Consider the following 18,023-nt stretch of genomic DNA (forward strand, 5'->3'; position numbering starts at 1 on the left):
CAACCTCACAAGAACACACTCACAAAAGGATTCTGGAAGCCTGGGGGCGATTTGAACGGTGAAATGGGCGTGGGTTAGAGGGGTATTTATAGGTGAAGAAAGTCTAAGGGCGCTACCAACTCCTCTGAAAAGTAGCGGACGTCCGGTACTATTTACTTGACGGTCTAAAGGGTGCTTTGGTGGTTTTCTAAAAAGTAGCGTACGTCATTTGGGTGGTCCCTAGGCGTACATCCTTGTACTTTTTGCAGAAGTACATAAGGTGGTCCCCCCGCGTACGTCCTCTACTAAAAAAAGTAGCATATGTCAGATAACCCTAGCGTACGTTCAGTCAGAAAGGGTTAAGCTCGGGTTTGTGCTTCAAAATGCCTAAGGAGTTTTAGGTTATAGGCATGGGCTTAGGTTCTATGTTATAAAACCGGGCTTTTCATAAATCCTTTAACCATTCTTTGTAGAAAATCCTTTAATAATGAATAAAAACTATTGTTTTATCGGGGTATTACAAAAGGCCAAAAGAGTTCAGAGTAAGATTTCCTGAGGGTGGCATGAGGTTCGGACAAGTGCTCGGTGTGGTCCCCTAGATGAAGATCGGAAGCCGCTAATCTGGAACGGCGTTGGTTTCTCTAAAACTGGCCGGCGGCGGCAACATAAGAGATCCGGCAACAGAGCATGAAGAAAAGTCGCAGGAGATTGCAGTGACGCGTGGAGGCACGTGGACGCTTTGATGACGGCGTGATTGACAGATCTGGCATCTTCGGCCGTGGATATGTGGAGTGGTGCAGCAATCAATCTGGTCGGACGTTGGTAGCGGAGCGTGTATGACAGTGGAGGCATGTGAATTCCAAACGCACAGTGACAAGTGGCGCGTGGGAGCACGCGGAGTACATGTTGGCAGATTTTTGGATGGCTACTGGACAGGCGGCGACAAATCTGTGGGATGGTATGAGTCTCGATATTGGAGGACTTTAGTGGCGTGTGGCTGAACGGGCATAAATTGTGGGTAGCGCGTGGTGGTCGATGGCGATGCGTGGAGGAGACTGACACTTTGATGTTGTAGAACAATGAGATTGTTGGAGAGAACACCCAAAAACATCAATGACGTTTATTGAAGGCCATAAGAAAGTGGTTCTGATACCATGTTAAAATACTGATGATCCGTAAAGAATTTACGACTGGTTCGGTGTTAGAGCATCTCCAACAGCGATGGCTATTTTAGCCACTCAAAATACAACTTTAACTATTTTTAGCTACTACATTTTTACAATGAACTCTAGCAGACTATCTATTTTACTCTTTACTTTATTTAAATATTATTTTTCAATATGTTCTTTATTATTTTTTCCCACTTCGCACAACAACACCGCCTCCCCCCCCCCCCCCCCCCCCCCCCATCACACACACAAACACACATTCACCACCATTGAACCAGGATTGCAAAGATTATCCATTAACAACAAATCCATTTATGCTGTCAATTTTGGGGTGTGCTTTTTAGATGGTTATGCTGTCAATTTTGGGGTGTGCTTTTTAGATGGTTGGATGGGTGTCGATTTGGTTTGATGGGCAAGGATTTGGGGTGTGATTTTCAAATGGATGTCAATTTGGTTGGATGGGTAAGGATTTTGGGGTGTGATTTTCGGATTTAATTGAAGGAGAGTGAACCAGTGAGTTCATGTGTGGTGGAGGAAGAAGATGACTGAACCAGTGATGGAGAAGGAGAGACCAAAGAAGAAGAGAGGCAGTGAAGAAGGGAGAGAGAAAGGAAAAAGAAAATAATTAAAAAAAATCCCACAAGTTGCTATCGTAGCAAATTGTTGAAAATTTTTCATTTTGAAAGGCCTGATGGAGCATGAAACTGGCACATATTAGTTAAATTTAACTTAAAAGTCCTGCTAGAAATGCTCTTAGACACTTACGTCCACTATTCATAATACTCATAAGGTAGACATTACAATGAACTCTTAAATAAAAAATATTTGATGTCAAACTAATTATGAAATATAGGAAAATATTTTTTTTTTGTATATTCTAACATTATCTATTTTATCTATCATGATTTCAATAGACATTAACTTAGCCTCAACATAATTATGATTAATTATTTGGTTTTTTTTTCTAATTTTTAAAATCATGAGTGAATAGGCATTAAATGGACAAAAATAGAAACGTGCCAGCAGAACAGGATCTAATCAGAGACATTGCCGTGTCCGCATCATCCAATTTTGTCCTGACAAAGTAACTCCCACAACGACCTTTACCATAAAAGTCCCATCACATCTCTACAATCTAAAGCCAAACGGCAAACTATCAATTAATGTCAGAAAGCCAAGGTTAATTCCTCTGTACTAAGTTACTAACACCTGCCGTCGTTAGAGTATAGTCCCTATCACCAATTAAGATCTGGACACGCAATTATAATAGACCCTCACAGGACTACCCCTTGTAACAAGGCCTTGGAGAAATACTAAATACACTTTTACTCTACTCCCCACCCTCAAATCATAAAATTCAATAATAATTCATCAAAAATCTAACGGTTAAAAAAGTATAAAAGCGAAAATATGTATAACATTTCTCCAATTCCGAATCCTCTATGCCATCTTGACCGTCGATAACTCTTCAACACTAGGTTATCAACATCACCACAACCATCAACCCGAATGTCATGGGCAGATGAAGTGACCAGTAAATCACTGTAAAACACACTTGATGTGTGAAATCATGCACCATATATAAGCTATATGATGAATTGTAACTTTTGTCTAAGGTATCAAGAAAGGGGTGATTAATACAGGAAACTGCAAATAGAAATTTTAATTTAAATAAATCCGCTGATTTATCTATAAGCGTATATACAGTCAAGAATAAAAAAGGGCAGGTTAAATAGGAGAAAACTAAGGGTCCAGAAGCAAATTCCAATCACGCTCAGGGCTTGTTTCCGCTCTTGTACATGTTGTCAATGACATTCTGTGCAACAAAGATATCCAAGTCAGTAGTTTCACAACAAAGATCTTCTATTGTAGATAAAATATATATATATATATATATATATATATATATATATATATATATATATATATATATAAACAATTCTTAACAGTGAATTGGCACATTGACATCGATTAAATTAGATAATCATAATTAGATTTTGGCTAAAAAATCAGTCCTCAAGTGAATAGGAAGTTCACACAATGTATGTCAGAGAACAAAAAGGAGAGACCTTATAATATTTAAGCAACTGGGGCCTCTTCTTCTTATAGGTTGGAGTGATAAGGTCGCGTTCCATGTCAAACGGCTCGGGATCAAAGTGAATAGCTCTAATAAACTCAAAACCTTTCAACTGCCAAGAACAAAAGGGTAAGTACACAAAAGAGCTTAGTCATCATAAGTCAGAAATCTATTCATTGACCAGGTTCTCAAAGAAAACAAGCTAGCAACCTTTTTTTCTTTAGCAATCTTTGCGAGCTCCCCAAGAATGTACTCCTTTGCCCTAGGATTTTCACACAGAGAATTGAAATCCCCAGTGACTCTGTTTTCTTCAGCCCAATGCTCAAGTGCTTGCTTGTTGGGGTTCACAACAGCGACAAGGAAGGACTCGAAGCTGTTTCCATACACCCATATCTAAAATTGAAAGGATAATTACAGTGTCAAACTAGCGTGAGATTTTTCTGCGTCGATCAAAGCTGCAATAATAAACTGAGCCATCCCCATGTAAACTAAACTAAACCTTTGAAATCATATGTCCTTCATAAGAAAAGAATAACCATACGATTAAGTTGATAGAAGAATTTTGTCACCTCTTCTGAACTGTCTCCACAGAAGAGGCGACCATATTGAGCCTGCTAGCATTATATCATACTTCTACGCAGGTTAAGACACAGAGATCTTGCAGGTAGACATGTATGTGTGATGTGGATCAATGTAGCATTGACATGGCATCACAAGTAAAACATCATATGAACATGCTGACACTGCATATTCTCCATAGTTATAACCATTTTTGCTGTGTTCAAAAGCGGCTGTGCTACTTAGATTCGTGCAGGTGTGAAGGGCCATAGCCACAAATGACAATATGTGTAGAAGTATCCATGCTACCTACTGTGTAATACAAGAAAGAGAAAGAGGAAAACAAAAGTATATGCATCCAGTGAAACCAAAATATAGTTTGTTACTGAGAGGCATACCGAATCTATAGCAGTTACAAGAGAATAAATGTTCTCCAAGTTTTCAACAGCAACATATTCTCCTTGAGAAAGCTTGAATATATTCTTCTTTCGGTCAATGATTTTCAAGCTTCCATCTTGCTGCCACTCACCGACATCCCCTGATGCAAAGATCATCATCAGCAAGGTTAAGTGAGAAGTCAATTAATAATTAGGACTAAATTTAAATCAAACAAGACCATGATATGGCAAACCTGTATGGAACCACCCATCAATCATGACCTCTTTGGTGAGGTCTTCACGTTTGTAGTACTCTGAAAACAATGTCTTTCCTCTTATACATACTTCTCCCCGGGGTGTGTCTGAAAGGGCATCATATCCCATTTCAGGAACAGATTCTAGGCAGACATCCACATTGGGCACCGGAGGGCCTACTGTACCAAGCATTGCCAGTTCATTTGGTAGTGAGACGAATGTCCCCGCACAAGTTTCGGTCAGACCTACATTAACATTGACACAGAATAACATGATCCATGCTCATCATGTAATAGCAACACATAGGCATTCAATGCAAGCCCAAAAAGAAAAAGAAGGCATCTAGTAAGCAGTAACTTCTGAAGATTGGCATACCATATCCTTGTATAACATGAGCACATGCCACCACTCGCAGGAATTCTTCTACATGAGTGGAAAGAGGTGCTGCTCCAGACAGAATAAGGCGAACCCTACCCCCCAACCCTTGCTTCACCTGCGGATGTCACAAAAAACCAATGAGATACAAAAAGTAAAGAGGGTGTAGATACGGCCAGTGTTAATAATGTCAAAAGGGAGGAGCATGGGAAGACAAAAATGTATATTTCCACCACCTGACTAAAGACAATTTTATCACAAATTTGAGATGCCTCTTCATGTTTACTCCCCTTCCGCATGTTATGCAACTTGCTGCAGCAATCAAAATATATTGAAAAAGGCCATAATCAGATTAATAAACAATATCAAAGTGATCACCAGGCATTAAAAGCACTAAATACAACTCAAATGAACTCAATATACCAACTAAATGTAGTTGGCTAAATTTAGCTGTCGGCTCAAAGAAAGTGACAATCCAAGCATAACAATAAAATAGATGATAATATTAGCAGAAGTAATGATTGTCACAAAATGGAATTTAACATGTAGAATGTATTAAGAGAAGACGATTGGTGACTGATCTCTTGGGGGTGTGGGGGGGAATATTAATTGATAAATTTATTTTACTAGGAATAACATTAATTATCCACAAGAACGCAAGTGTAACATATTTTTTATTGATCTCACGTAAATTCAATGGAGTCAAATGTATGTTGCCTTATATCTGAATAAACAAAGATATTTACAAGCAAACCTCATTTTTTTTCTTATTTACACAAGGTAATTGGAGAATTTGAATAGAACTTACTATGAGTATGCAAAATTGAACACTGTCTTTTTCAAAAAGCCTCCTGAGGAAATCTTCTGATTCAAACCTGAAAGTTGGCAGAGCAGTTATGATACCTTATAGTTGGAGATGCAAATTTTCTAATGCATTTTTTTCACAGTAAAAATGAAAGAGAAGGTAAAAGGTGCAATTCAGTGCCCCGGCTAAAATGATGCACACAGCAAAAGGGCATTTTCCTTACTGAAATGTTAAATCTCTTGATAACTTCCCACATGGACAAAAAGACACAGATAAATCAAACTCATTAGCACGCTTAGCCAAACGAGAAAGTTCACCTGTGTAAATTCTATCTAACACACGGGGGACAGCACAGAAAATAGTTGGTTTTAGCTCCGCAATGTCCTCGAGCAATAGTTTGACATCCTGCAGAAATAAAAATAAGCAAGTATGATATTGAACTTTCATAGAGTGAGAAAATAATTAGCAATCACACTCACCCCACGCCAGAACCCTATTGAGGCACCACATAAAATAAATAGCTCCTCAATCACCCGATCAAAGATGTGCGCCAGAGGAAGATATGAAAGATATACATCCTTCTCTTCAAGCTATTAATAAGAAAAAGAAAATATATGTGAGAAGTCAGTATTTTACGATAAAAGGACTAATCAAATTAGATGACCATATGGATGGGTCAGTGTCTCGTGTCAAGAACAAATGAAGTTCTACTTGCTACATTTTTAGACGATTGTTTTTATTCATGTTTACCTAAAAGAAAAGTTAAAATGAGAAGGAAATCACCGTTTCTTTAACACTATCTAGCAGGCATTTCACCCCAGCTAAAAAATCAATAATGCTATCATTGGATATCATTACACCCTTGGGATCACCAGTAGTTCCACTGGTATACATTATAGTACACACGTCACTTTTCTTTTTCACTGGAAGATCAAATTGTTTACCATCACCCTGCCAGGAACAGGCATCCAAAACTTGTGTCAGAACTAGTAACCATATATAAATAACAAGGGCATAGAAAAAATATCATTTTCCCCAGGTTCATGAATAACAATGACCATTAGAGAAATAAGTCAAACAATTTTACATTCAAAAATATATAGACATATAACAAAACTATTCATAGAACATGCCACTTCCAGCTTGAATCTTTGCCTTGAATGTTATAATTCATTTTTTTCCCAGTAATTATAACACGACCAACAGTGTTGTAGTAAAATATAGATAAGTCATACAAACAATGTTCTCCATAATATGATCATTTATGGAAAACATTCACCATTATACAAGAACGGCGCATTTTCTTGAATCTAAATTCACAACTATTAACAAAACAACAAAACAAAAGAAGCATAAAAGTCAAATAAAAAGGCCTACCAGTTGCAAAAACTCATCCCATGAATATATTGCTAATCCAAATTTCTCAACTTCCTCCTTTTGTTCAGGTGTAACCTTGCCAAAGCTCACAAGTGCTATATAGTAAAAATATATATAATTATCTCTTATTGCAATATGCATAAATAAAGGAATCTAGACGACAAGCCTCACTTACTTTTGAGGTACTTTGTTGTGTTGGGAAATGTTTTCAACACCTGAAAGGGCAATGTATAAGCAAGGAAAAAAAATCTTAACATATAAAAATGGTACAAAAAAACTCCCAAAATGCCACAAATGTTCACTATTACAGCGATCATAGCCTAAAAGGTGACCTATTCAAGTAACAATCAACTGTAGAACGACTGCAGTATCCTACTGAGATCCACCCATAATAACTTTAGTCAAAACACAAAGTAAACATAAACAAGTGTACCTCAGAAATTTTTTTCTCTTCAGCAAAAGCAATTGAAACCTCTGCATGGTTTATAACAAATTCAATAGCACCAGCACCTAATCAACAAATCAGAAGAGATCAAACAGTCGTCAACACTATATTTAAGGTGATGCTTCAGATTTAGGTTAATGCATATACATAGTTCAGCTTTGGAAAGGATGTTAAACACCTTATACATAACAGACGATCAGCCACATAATAAAAATACTTAGTACCCAGAGAAAGTACATGGGCCTGTGTTTTAGTTAAGTTAATTGCATATTAATGTAGAACCATGCTGTAGAAGTGGATATGCATACCTAAAGTGTCATATAAAGGAACACAGTAGAGCGCATGAGCATTGCAGGCCTGCATTAGTTTTTCAGTGTTAATCAAAATTCTCCAGAGAAAAAGAAAGCCATCGGGAGAGTGAAGTCCACTCCCCCCCCCCCCCCCCCCCAGCATATGTTTTCTGTCATGACTGACAAGAGGGGTGGGGTGGGAAATCAAAGAAAAAAAAAGGCACCTCCATGCTTATTATCCACTCTGGGCAATTCACACCGTAAATACCACATTTTGCTCCCTACAATCCAGCAATAAATAAAGTTAAGACAAATAAGTGGATGATACTTCAAACAAAGTATTGGGCAAAAGGTAAAATTGCACTGATACAAGCTAGTAAACTTACTTCCCCAAAACCACAACTTCGCATTGCATTTCCCACTTTAATCACCAAGTCATATACTTCTTTATAAGTTTTCCACACATATTTACCAGGCTGCAAAGACATGAGCCACACATTAGAGTATAGCTCAAAGTCGAAACAGGTCGTCTAACAGCAAAGGTAACCCACTGAGAGTCAAACCCACATAAACCATTTCCAAGATCTATTTACCTTCCCATTCACAATTTCACGACGACCAAGCATCGGATTCGCAGGACATCTCTCCACAGTCATGCTGTAAAAAGTACACGAAAAATTGCGAGGGACTATCATTTCTCTAAAATAATGGAAATCATTTCTCTTTCAATTTTTCAGAACTAACAGCATTTGATGCAGTCTCTTATGGGAAAAATAAAATAAAACTAAATAAATACTTGTCAAGGGCCATAAGCATGCATAAAACTAAGCAAGGTTCTGAAACAAGCAAAATTCAGAACTATTTATCTTCAAGAAAATTAAGCGCTTTGGAAAATATTCACAAAAGCTAAAGCACATGCACAAACAAACAGCTAATTTTTAGCTCTTTTTTTAATTTCCAACACTTTGATCCGGTTTTACTACAAATTAAAGTCGCTGAAATCCTTAATTTCACAATTAAAAAAAAAAGTTTATTCATCAAAAAGTCATCAAAAAAATAGAAAAGTTCATCGAATATGCAATTGAAATACTCAAAATTTTCCCAGAAGAACCATTGATGTGCTAAATTTTGAACCATTAGATTCTGATAATAGTGCCTAAAAATTCGCAAAAGCACCTACTCTTCAACGTCAAAATTCGAATAAATCCAACTCGAAAACAGAATTCTAAGGCATACTGAAACTGGAAAGAAAAAAGAAATCAACTCTTTCCGTTTTAGATTCGTCCTAACTCTTTTCCTATTTCAAAACCACAAACAACAAAGAGAAACTCAAAAAAAGTTTTTTTTTTTTCCGGTCTCCTGGCTTTCTCAGCGACCAAACAAAGACATAAGAATCCGTACCGGAACACATCCCAGCAACTTTCCATTCCTCCAATCGGCTCCGGAAACCCGCCCTTCGCGAAAAGGCTCCGGTAAACCGGTCCGGTCGAAGGCCTCCCGTCCTTGGCCTCCTTCGCCTTCTCCACCTCCACTAGGAACTTCTTCGGCGACATTCTCAACTCTCTCTCTCTCTCTCTCGGTGAATCTGATCGATCGCCTTCCGACAAATCTGAATGCTTTATATTGATCAAGAGAAAGAGCAATAGCAAGAAAAATTAAGTAATTAGGTGGCTGTGGGTGGCCAGCCGCAGTGGCGAAAGTGGTAAATACGATTTCTTTTTTATTTTTGATTTTATTTATTCTTCTGTTTAGATTGTTTTTATGAGGCTAACGCTCCTGACTGACTTGTCGACGGAAAGCGACAGCCAGCATGTTTTAACAAGGGAAGTGATTCCGTTTGGTCAACAGCAATGTTGAATTTGAAATCTTGACGGACCTGGGAAGATCTAGATCAGGTTTGAATTGTCGTCCGCCGTCTGATTTGAGTCTTGGGTTTAGATCTGTGATGGGACGGTCAATTACCAAGAGGGATTATAATAGTTACAGATATTATGGATGAGAAAACTTCACAAGCGACTCAGGAATATCCACGCATTTTGAAAAAATTTCACAAAGTTTAAAATATTTCATTCTTATTCCTTTAACTTTCGATTTGATGCAATCTACTTTTTTATTAGGATATGACTTTAAATCTTAATATATGCTATAAAAAACACTAAAATACCCTCTAATTTTCATTTTCTAAATATTTTTAAAATTTTCTAACTTTTTTTAATGACTTATTTTTTAAAATTTTTAATTTGAAATTTTATAAAAGTTTAGGAATTTAAAGATCATTTCATATTTTTTACTGTTTGTTTTAACGTTTGATGATAGATTGCATCAGATTAAAAGTTAAGTGAGTAAAATTAAAAGTTTTTAAACTTTGAATGAGTCATATCAAAACACGTTAAAGTTCATAAAAGTTTTGCGGTAATTTCACTTTACACCTTTGAATTACCACGCGATTTGACATACCCCCGAACTTTAAAACCTTTCAATTTGGACCCCTGAACTTTCAATTGCAATCAATTTGAGCCCCTCCGTCAAATTGAATTGTTAACCTCAAACAGAATCGTCCTCATGTGACCTGCACGCGATTATTTTACCTTGTTCATACCCGTTATACCCTCATTCTCATCTTCACCCTCACCCTTACTACCCTATATGTCCAACACGACCCACATGAAGATGAAGACCCACTCGAAGCTAAAGACCCACTACCAAGCTAAAGAACAAAAGTGAAAGCTGAGGAACTAGCTTCCACCCATTCGAAGCCGAAGAACGAAAGTCTCACCAACACATGTTGGGATGTCTGAAAGGGCATAAGCGAGACTTAGTACCGGGGAGGTGACGATGGTGAAAGATGGAGAACTCCGAAGGTGAGGTAAGCGAATGAGGATTGAGCTATCCAATTTGCAAATGTGAGAGCAAAGTAGTGATCAAAACAACTTGCACAACTAAAAATAATAGCAAAAGCTTTTATGCCTATGTAAATTATTTGGTAACATGTGTTTGAGAATTTAATTTTTCACAGAAATTTAATTTTTCTCATTATGCCTAAATCCTTTAGTAATAAGTTAAAGCCTAATTTGTGTGATTATGCATAATGAAAAAAATTATAGTTGCAATTTTTTTAAATGGGTTGAACCAGAAATTTGTATGTGCGATGATCGAATGATGTTGATGTTGATGGACATAAAAAAAAAATAATAATAATAATAATTAATTAATTAATTTCTTTTTTTCAAGGATGGTCCAACCATTTAAATCAGCTCATAGAAGTAATTCAACCACCCAATTCCAAAAAATTTGGTGGCAAAACCATTCCAAATTAAAGTTGGCAATTTTTAACATGACTCACGAATTTAGTACGAATTTAACGAAATTAGTTGGTTAGCGTTAAAAAGTCTAACATGTTTAATTAAACGCGTCAGATTATGGTTGACATCAATAATCTTATATTTATACTTCGACAGACAAGCAACATAAAGGGCTAACAACTTTTGATACAACTTTTGAATCTAACATGAAATTCGTTTGTTAGAATTGATGAATTTGACCTGTTTAATTAAATGAATTAGAATAGTGTTAACCTATATAGTCGTTGTTGGGTAATGGATCGGCCAGTATAACCACAATGATGCACCTATGTTAACCTATGTTGCCCGTTAAAAGTACCTCCATGGTGCACCTCAAACATCATAAAATGTATACCCATCACGTATCCTGCAACATTCATTACATTGAAAGGTTTGAATGTGCAATACAATACCCCAAAATAAAACACTAAAAACTAATATAATGAGAAAGTTGTAAATGTTCAATACAATACCCCTATTTAGGTGTAAAAGCATATGACACAAACATTTATCAAAAAATGACGCTCAACATATTTAATTATTGGAACATAATGCATATTGGTCCCATACACTAGCAGCAAAGGACTACATTACCCCTATACTCAGACCTGCCAATATGCATTTACATTTGTGCCTTTGAAAGTCAGCAACCAAACATGAAAAGTACAATGAAAAGTAATGGAAGGGACCACTTTATTCAATGTATAAAATTCATACTGCTAATCACGTGTCAAACGCAAGCACCAACTAGGGGACCACACTTAGATCAGAAAAACAAAAACAAAATTAAGGGGCCATACTTTAGCAATAAACAAAGACTACCAATGACAAGATGACCAAATATATGACAACTTTTAACAAAATTATCAGAAAACAACTTTCAAAACAGACGAGAAGATGACCCACTTCAAATAAATAATACCGTAAACTAAATACTCCACAAAATCCCTTCCACGAGCATTACATGCAAAACCCCCCAAATATCTAATACAAATAGTTGATCAAACACAACTTTCAGAAAATATCAAATACAAACCATAAAATATAAATTTAGGGATAGCGAAACTTACTTGATTATTGTAATACCCCGAAATATATACCTAGAAGAAAGCTGATCTTAATATCAAGGATAAAGACGATTTGCAATTTTATTAAGATTTATATGAAGTTAGGTAAATAGGCTTAATATGAAAGATGATGGAAAATTGCTAGTTAGAATTTTAGTAGGTTATTGAAAGAAAAGTCACATTGTTTTGGATGGCGAAAATTCAATGAGTGACCTTAAATAAAAGTATTTTAAGACCTTATAGAATGACGAGAAAGGAAGATTTTAAAAGTGGTTTCATGATTTTTGGACGCTTGTAGAAGGAGCTATGATTTTTAGAAGATGCAAGTGTCAAAACAGGAATTTCAATCAAACAGAGGCAACGAATTTCGAGGGGCTTTTGAGGTACCAAACAGTTATGGGTTGCTATGATCTTTGGATATGTTGTGCATCTTTGAATGAGGAAAATTTCAAGCCAAATTTTGTGTCATTTGGATTTAAATTGAAAAAAGTTATAATTTCTCCAAGTTTAATAGGTCAAGCTGTCGAGTACTCAAAGTACCTGTGATTTGGGAATTATTTGGATGGGTTGATGAACCTGGTAGACCACGATTTTTAGGTATGTGGTAGTCAGAAGGATTATATTTATTGAGGATTATATATATATATATATATATATATATATATATATATATATATATATATATATAAGTAGGATTTTTTTTTAACCAATTAGAGGCCTTCTAGAAATCCAATAGATACTTAATTGTTTACTTAAAATTCCCTAATCACCTTAGCCCCAAGAAATGAACCCAAACCGACATGTCATTGTTCATCCCTTTCCTTGACACTTGTATTTCATGCCAGCCCAATCAGCTATTTTGAAGCCACCTACTCTACACATGTCCTTCAGCATGGTTTCACAATTTCTCTCTCGACACTTGTCTTGTGATGATGACTGCATGTGGCAAACATTTCGGACTTCACGCCACGCCACGGCCATGCCACCGCCGCTCCTCCACTGTTGGCCTCTCTCTCTCGCCACTCCTCCACTCCTCAGTCCTCAGACTCCTCACGCAACCCCATGCCACACCACCGCCGCTCCTCATCTCCTCTACTGTCGCGCTCTCTCTCTTCCGCCGATGTCGCATCTGGTATGTATCTCTCTCTTCAGTCTCTTGCTCTTTTAAGTCTCATGCTCTGATTTTGTGGGATTTGCTTGGCTTGGTAGATAGTTGTTGTTTGCACATGATTTTGTGGAATTTGCTTGGTATGTGGTTGTTGTTAGAAGACTCTCTCTCACCGGTCACTCTCTCTCAGAAGACATTTTCTTTCCTCTCAAACTCTCTCTCTCACCGGTCACTCTCTCTCAGAAGACTTTTTTTTCTCTCAAACTCTCTCTCTCGGACCAGATGAACTGCTTGCAGTTCATCTGAACGAAATCTTGTTGTTCACCTCAGTTGTCAACAAATAATTGTGCAGGTTTACGTCACTTAGTCTTATCTCAAGGTTCCTTTAATTCTTTCAATCCTTTGTCTTTGTGGCTTAAATGCATTGTTAATTTGTTCGTTTGTTAGATATATATTTTTTATTCATTAATATGTTTTTTGTTATATTTTTGTGGCTTAAATGCATTGTTAATTTGTTAATTTGCAGTCTTGCAAATTGCAAGTTTCAATGTTGCAGAGGGAGTGGGCGTGGAGTGTGAACTTAGTGGCCAAGTGTCCCAAGTGTGAAGTGTGAAGTGAGTGTGTGTTAGTGGCTTAGTGAATTAGAAAAAAAATTAAATTAAATAATGGCCTAGACTGCTTAGTTAATAGTTATTAGTTGGTGTGGGCTGTATCTATATGGCTTAGTTGTTAAAGATTAAAACTAACATTTTGACTTAAAACTAATTTTTAAGATTTCATGAGATTAAATTTTGGATTATTTTTATTATTGTAGGCTGCAACATTGTTTTGGCTTGTCTTAAAATCTCAATATTATTGTTGTTGGGAGCTTTAGGAGGAACATTTCATACAATTTTTCTTGAACCATATAGATTGTGCTTAGTTTATATTGCTAATAATTTATGCTATTGTGTGTTAATGCCATAAGATTAAGATTTTGAATAAGTATTTACTGTATTTTGATGTAAAAAAATTATGCAAGTTTTGTTTTTAGCATTCATTATTGTTTTTAGCCTAAAATTGATAAACACAATTTGACAACAAAAAATGTGTTTGATGAATGACAAAGAATGAATGCTTACTTAATTCTAGTTTTGTAGTAGCGTTACTAAATCTAGTTTGATTCTTACTTGAAGCCTTGAACTTATCTTTAACTAACTTACTAACGATTATGTGTGTACGTGATTAACGAAGATTCGGTTGTATTCGATGATGATGTGGTTGAAATAAATACAATAGAAGATCCTTCTGTTCATACGAATCCGATGATGAACAAAAGGGTCCAGAAGAAGCGTAAGAAGACCTCAGCAGTTTGAACCCATTTTGATGAAGTTCCTTCTAAAGATCCAAATGACCCAAGGATATGAGCAAAATGCAAGTTTTGTGATCATAAATATATAGCTAACAGTTCACATGGAACTGGAAATCTACAGAAGCATATGAAGGTTTGTAGGGGGAAAAATGATTATGATATTTAGCAATTGCTTCCATCTAGAGATCAAGGAACTCTGTCAGTAAGTACCTCAAAATTTTGTCCTAAAAAATATAGAGAATTGTTGGTTGCTACGATTATTAAGCATGACTTGCCATTTTCATATGTTGAATATGATGGTGTAAGAGAGATGCATAGATACTTGTGTAGTGATGTACCATTAATCTCTAGAAATACTGCTAAGGCTGAATTGGTTAAGATGCATATGTTGGAAAAACAAAAGGTTAAGTCTTTGTTAACTGTTTGTCCTGGGAGGATTAGTTTTACATCTGATTTGTGGACTTCTTTGAAAACTGATGGGTATATTTGCATCACTGCACATTTTATTGACAAAAATTGGGTATCATCTAAAATGGTGATAAGCTTTTCATTTATGCCCCCACCACATAATGATGAATCTTTGGCTGACAAGATAGATAGTTTGGTACAAGAGTGGAGAATTGATAAAAATGTTTTCTCTATAACATTAGATAATGCTTCTACTAATGATGGTTGTGTTGAAAAACGGAAACAAACATTAAACATGAGAAAAGCCTTTCTTTGTGAAGGTGAGTTGTTTCATATGCGTTGTTGTGCCCATATTTTTAATTTGATTGTGCAAGATGGATTGAAAGAGATTATTGATGCTATTCAAAATATTTGAGATAGTGTTAAGTATTTTAGAGGATCACAAGTGAGAAAACAAAGTTTTCTTCATGCTGTCAATCAAATGTCATTGGACAATAACAAGGGGTTAAGACAAGATGTGCCAACCAGATGGAATTCGACATATCTTATGCTTGAGAGTGCTATTCACTATAGGTGTGCTTTTGCTTATTTGGAGATGACTGATAAACACTATAAGTTTTGTCCTAGTTCACTTGAGTGGGAAAGGGTGACTGATATTAGTACTTTCTTAAGCTGCTTTTATCGTGCTACATGTGCTTTTTCTGGTACCAAATATCCCACAGCCAATTTATACTTTCCTGTAGTTGTATTGATTTATATGAACTTGAGGCAAGAAGTTGCGAGCGAAGATGGGTATAAGAGATTAATGGCAAATCAAATGCTCACCAAATTTGAGAAATATTGGTCAGAATTTAGTGTAGCGTTGGCCATTGCAGTTGTCTTGGATCCTCGTTACAAGCTTCGGCTTGTAAAATACTACTATACGAAGATTTATGGAGCTGATTCTGAAGAGTATAATAATGTTTATAACAAGTTAATCAAACTTTTTATGGAGTATAGTACTCCTACAACTTCAAGCTCCACAGTCGTTCGGCTACAAGAAGACCCAGATTGGGAAAAGGTGAATAATATTATAAGTTTTTTAGCTCGTTAGTAACTTACTAACTTAGTATATTATATATATACTCATAACCACTTACTAATTTTATGTTTATATTCTCTCTGTTCATGTAGGAATTTCTAGCATTTGATAGAGTCGATTCTGATGCACAAAAGACTCAATTAGAACTTTATTTGGACGAGCCCAAGTATGTGGAAAAGAATACGACATTTGACATTCTTTCATTTTGGAAAGGAAATGAATTTCGTTATCCTGAAGTAGCTGCTATGGCTCGTGATATTTTGAGTATTCCTATTTCGACTGTTGCTTCAGAATCCACTTTTAGTGTTGGTGGACGTGTGATTGATCAGTATAGGAGTTCACTTAAACCTAATATTGTTGAGGCATTAAATTGCACTAGAGATTGGTTATATGGAGAGCAAGGTAATATTAGTTATTTGCATATTAAATTTTTTTTCGTTTACTTGTATTTTTTTATCTTACTTTAATGACATTAATTTCTCTTATCTTTTGATATAGAATAAGCTTTAATGATGGTAGATAATGAAGAAGAGGATGTTCTGATATTAGATAGTATCAATTCCTGTGAGATTCCAAGTTCATCTGGAGCATGTTAAAATGAGCATATTTGTGGATCATTCAACTATTCAAGAGTAAACAACAAGTGGCAAAAATGAAAACCTAATTTGTATTTGTAAATTTGTAATGATGTAGTTTTTTTTTTTTTTTTTTTTTTTTTTTTTTTTTCGTTATTTGATTAGACAATTATGCCTATTAACTTATAACTATTAAGTGATTTGGTATGGCTAGCTTGCTAGGAGTTTAATTTCAAGAGATAATTGCTAAAAATATTATTATTTTATTTATAAAAAAAAAAAAAAAAAAATCATTTTTTAAGTTAAACGGGTAAACAGGTCGTGTCGACTCGGCATGGCCCGTTATTTTAAACGGGTCTCACGGGTCGTGTCAGTTGACCCGTGAAAAAACCCGTGTCGTGTCGGGGGGTCCGACCCGTTTATTAAACGGGTTGTGTTTGGGTATTGCCTAAACCGGTCGTTGGTTCCTGCTAGTTGTAAACGGGTCGACCCGCGGACCCGTTTTGCCAACCCTATTAATTTCCTAGCATTTTCATCTCCGCTACTAGTGCTCTACCAAACGCAATTATCTTCACTACTTTTACGATGGTGACAATTCTTCTTTATGACTGATAACTCATCCGTCATCGGTCTATGGCTTGCTCCCAGAAATAAACCACAAGGAAACAAGCAGCTTATATCAATATTTTTGAGGCATAAAAAAACAACTATCAAAAATAATTGTTTTTAACAAAGAATCCAAGGGTTCCCAAGAAAACAAACTGCTACCAATTTTTTTTTTTTTTTATTACCAAACAACTTTATTCATTTTTTTCTCATAAAAAATAAATAAATTTTATTTCATCTTTATATCACATCAATCACATTTTACTAAGGAAAACTTTACTGAAACTTTTATAAAATTCTAAATTTACTCTTAATTTCAAATTGAAAATTAAAAAAATAAAAATAAAATTGAAAAGTAATTTGGTCTTTTTAGTAGTTTCCGTTAGAGTTTTCTTCTCAAAACGCGTATTAGTTCAAAGTTATTACTATTCACATAACAAAGTATTTACCAAACACACCAAGTATTAGGTTATCTTCCTTTAATTTAAGTATATATTAAGGGAGTAATTTAATACTTATAAAGCACATTTCATGACGCTAATCTCTCTAGAGCAGTTATCGTAACAAATTTCTCCACTTTAAAAAAAGAAAAGAAAAGAAACTTGTGAGACATAAATAATGCATTAACAACATTATCTTTGTGGGTATTAACAAGAGATGTTATTCTCAGGATCATATCATTATCTGATAATGACGTTTAAATATTCTAAGGCAATCCAATTACATATTAATAAATTGTAGATCTAATATTATTGTGTCAGCAACTACAAAAATAAATA

General features: G+C 35.6%; 1 protein-coding gene across 1 annotated transcript; it reads right to left on the minus strand.

The window, feature by feature from the left end:
• Nucleotides 1-2,534: 2,534 nt before the first annotated feature.
• LACS4 (AMP-dependent synthetase and ligase family protein) lies at nt 2,535-9,450 on the minus strand. Its single transcript, XM_088514509.1, has 19 exons — nt 9,109-9,450; nt 8,301-8,364; nt 8,094-8,183; nt 7,932-7,988; nt 7,726-7,774; nt 7,406-7,482; nt 7,148-7,187; nt 6,973-7,067; nt 6,379-6,546; nt 6,075-6,185; nt 5,913-6,000; nt 5,599-5,665; nt 5,027-5,102; nt 4,791-4,908; nt 4,415-4,660; nt 4,182-4,321; nt 3,436-3,618; nt 3,218-3,337; nt 2,535-2,964 (listed from the first exon to the last, which is right to left on the minus strand). Exons 1-19 carry the CDS (start codon nt 9,258-9,260, stop codon nt 2,923-2,925), a joined length of 1,983 nt encoding a protein of 660 aa, XP_088370635.1. The 5' UTR covers nt 9,261-9,450; the 3' UTR covers nt 2,535-2,922.
• Between the last annotated feature and the right edge of the window lie 8,573 nt (nt 9,451-18,023).

Source organism: Corylus avellana, chromosome 3, assembly GCF_965113065.1.
Source record: "Corylus avellana chromosome 3, dhCorAvel1.hap1.2, whole genome shotgun sequence".
NCBI classification, from domain to species: Eukaryota; Viridiplantae; Streptophyta; class Magnoliopsida; order Fagales; family Betulaceae; genus Corylus; species Corylus avellana.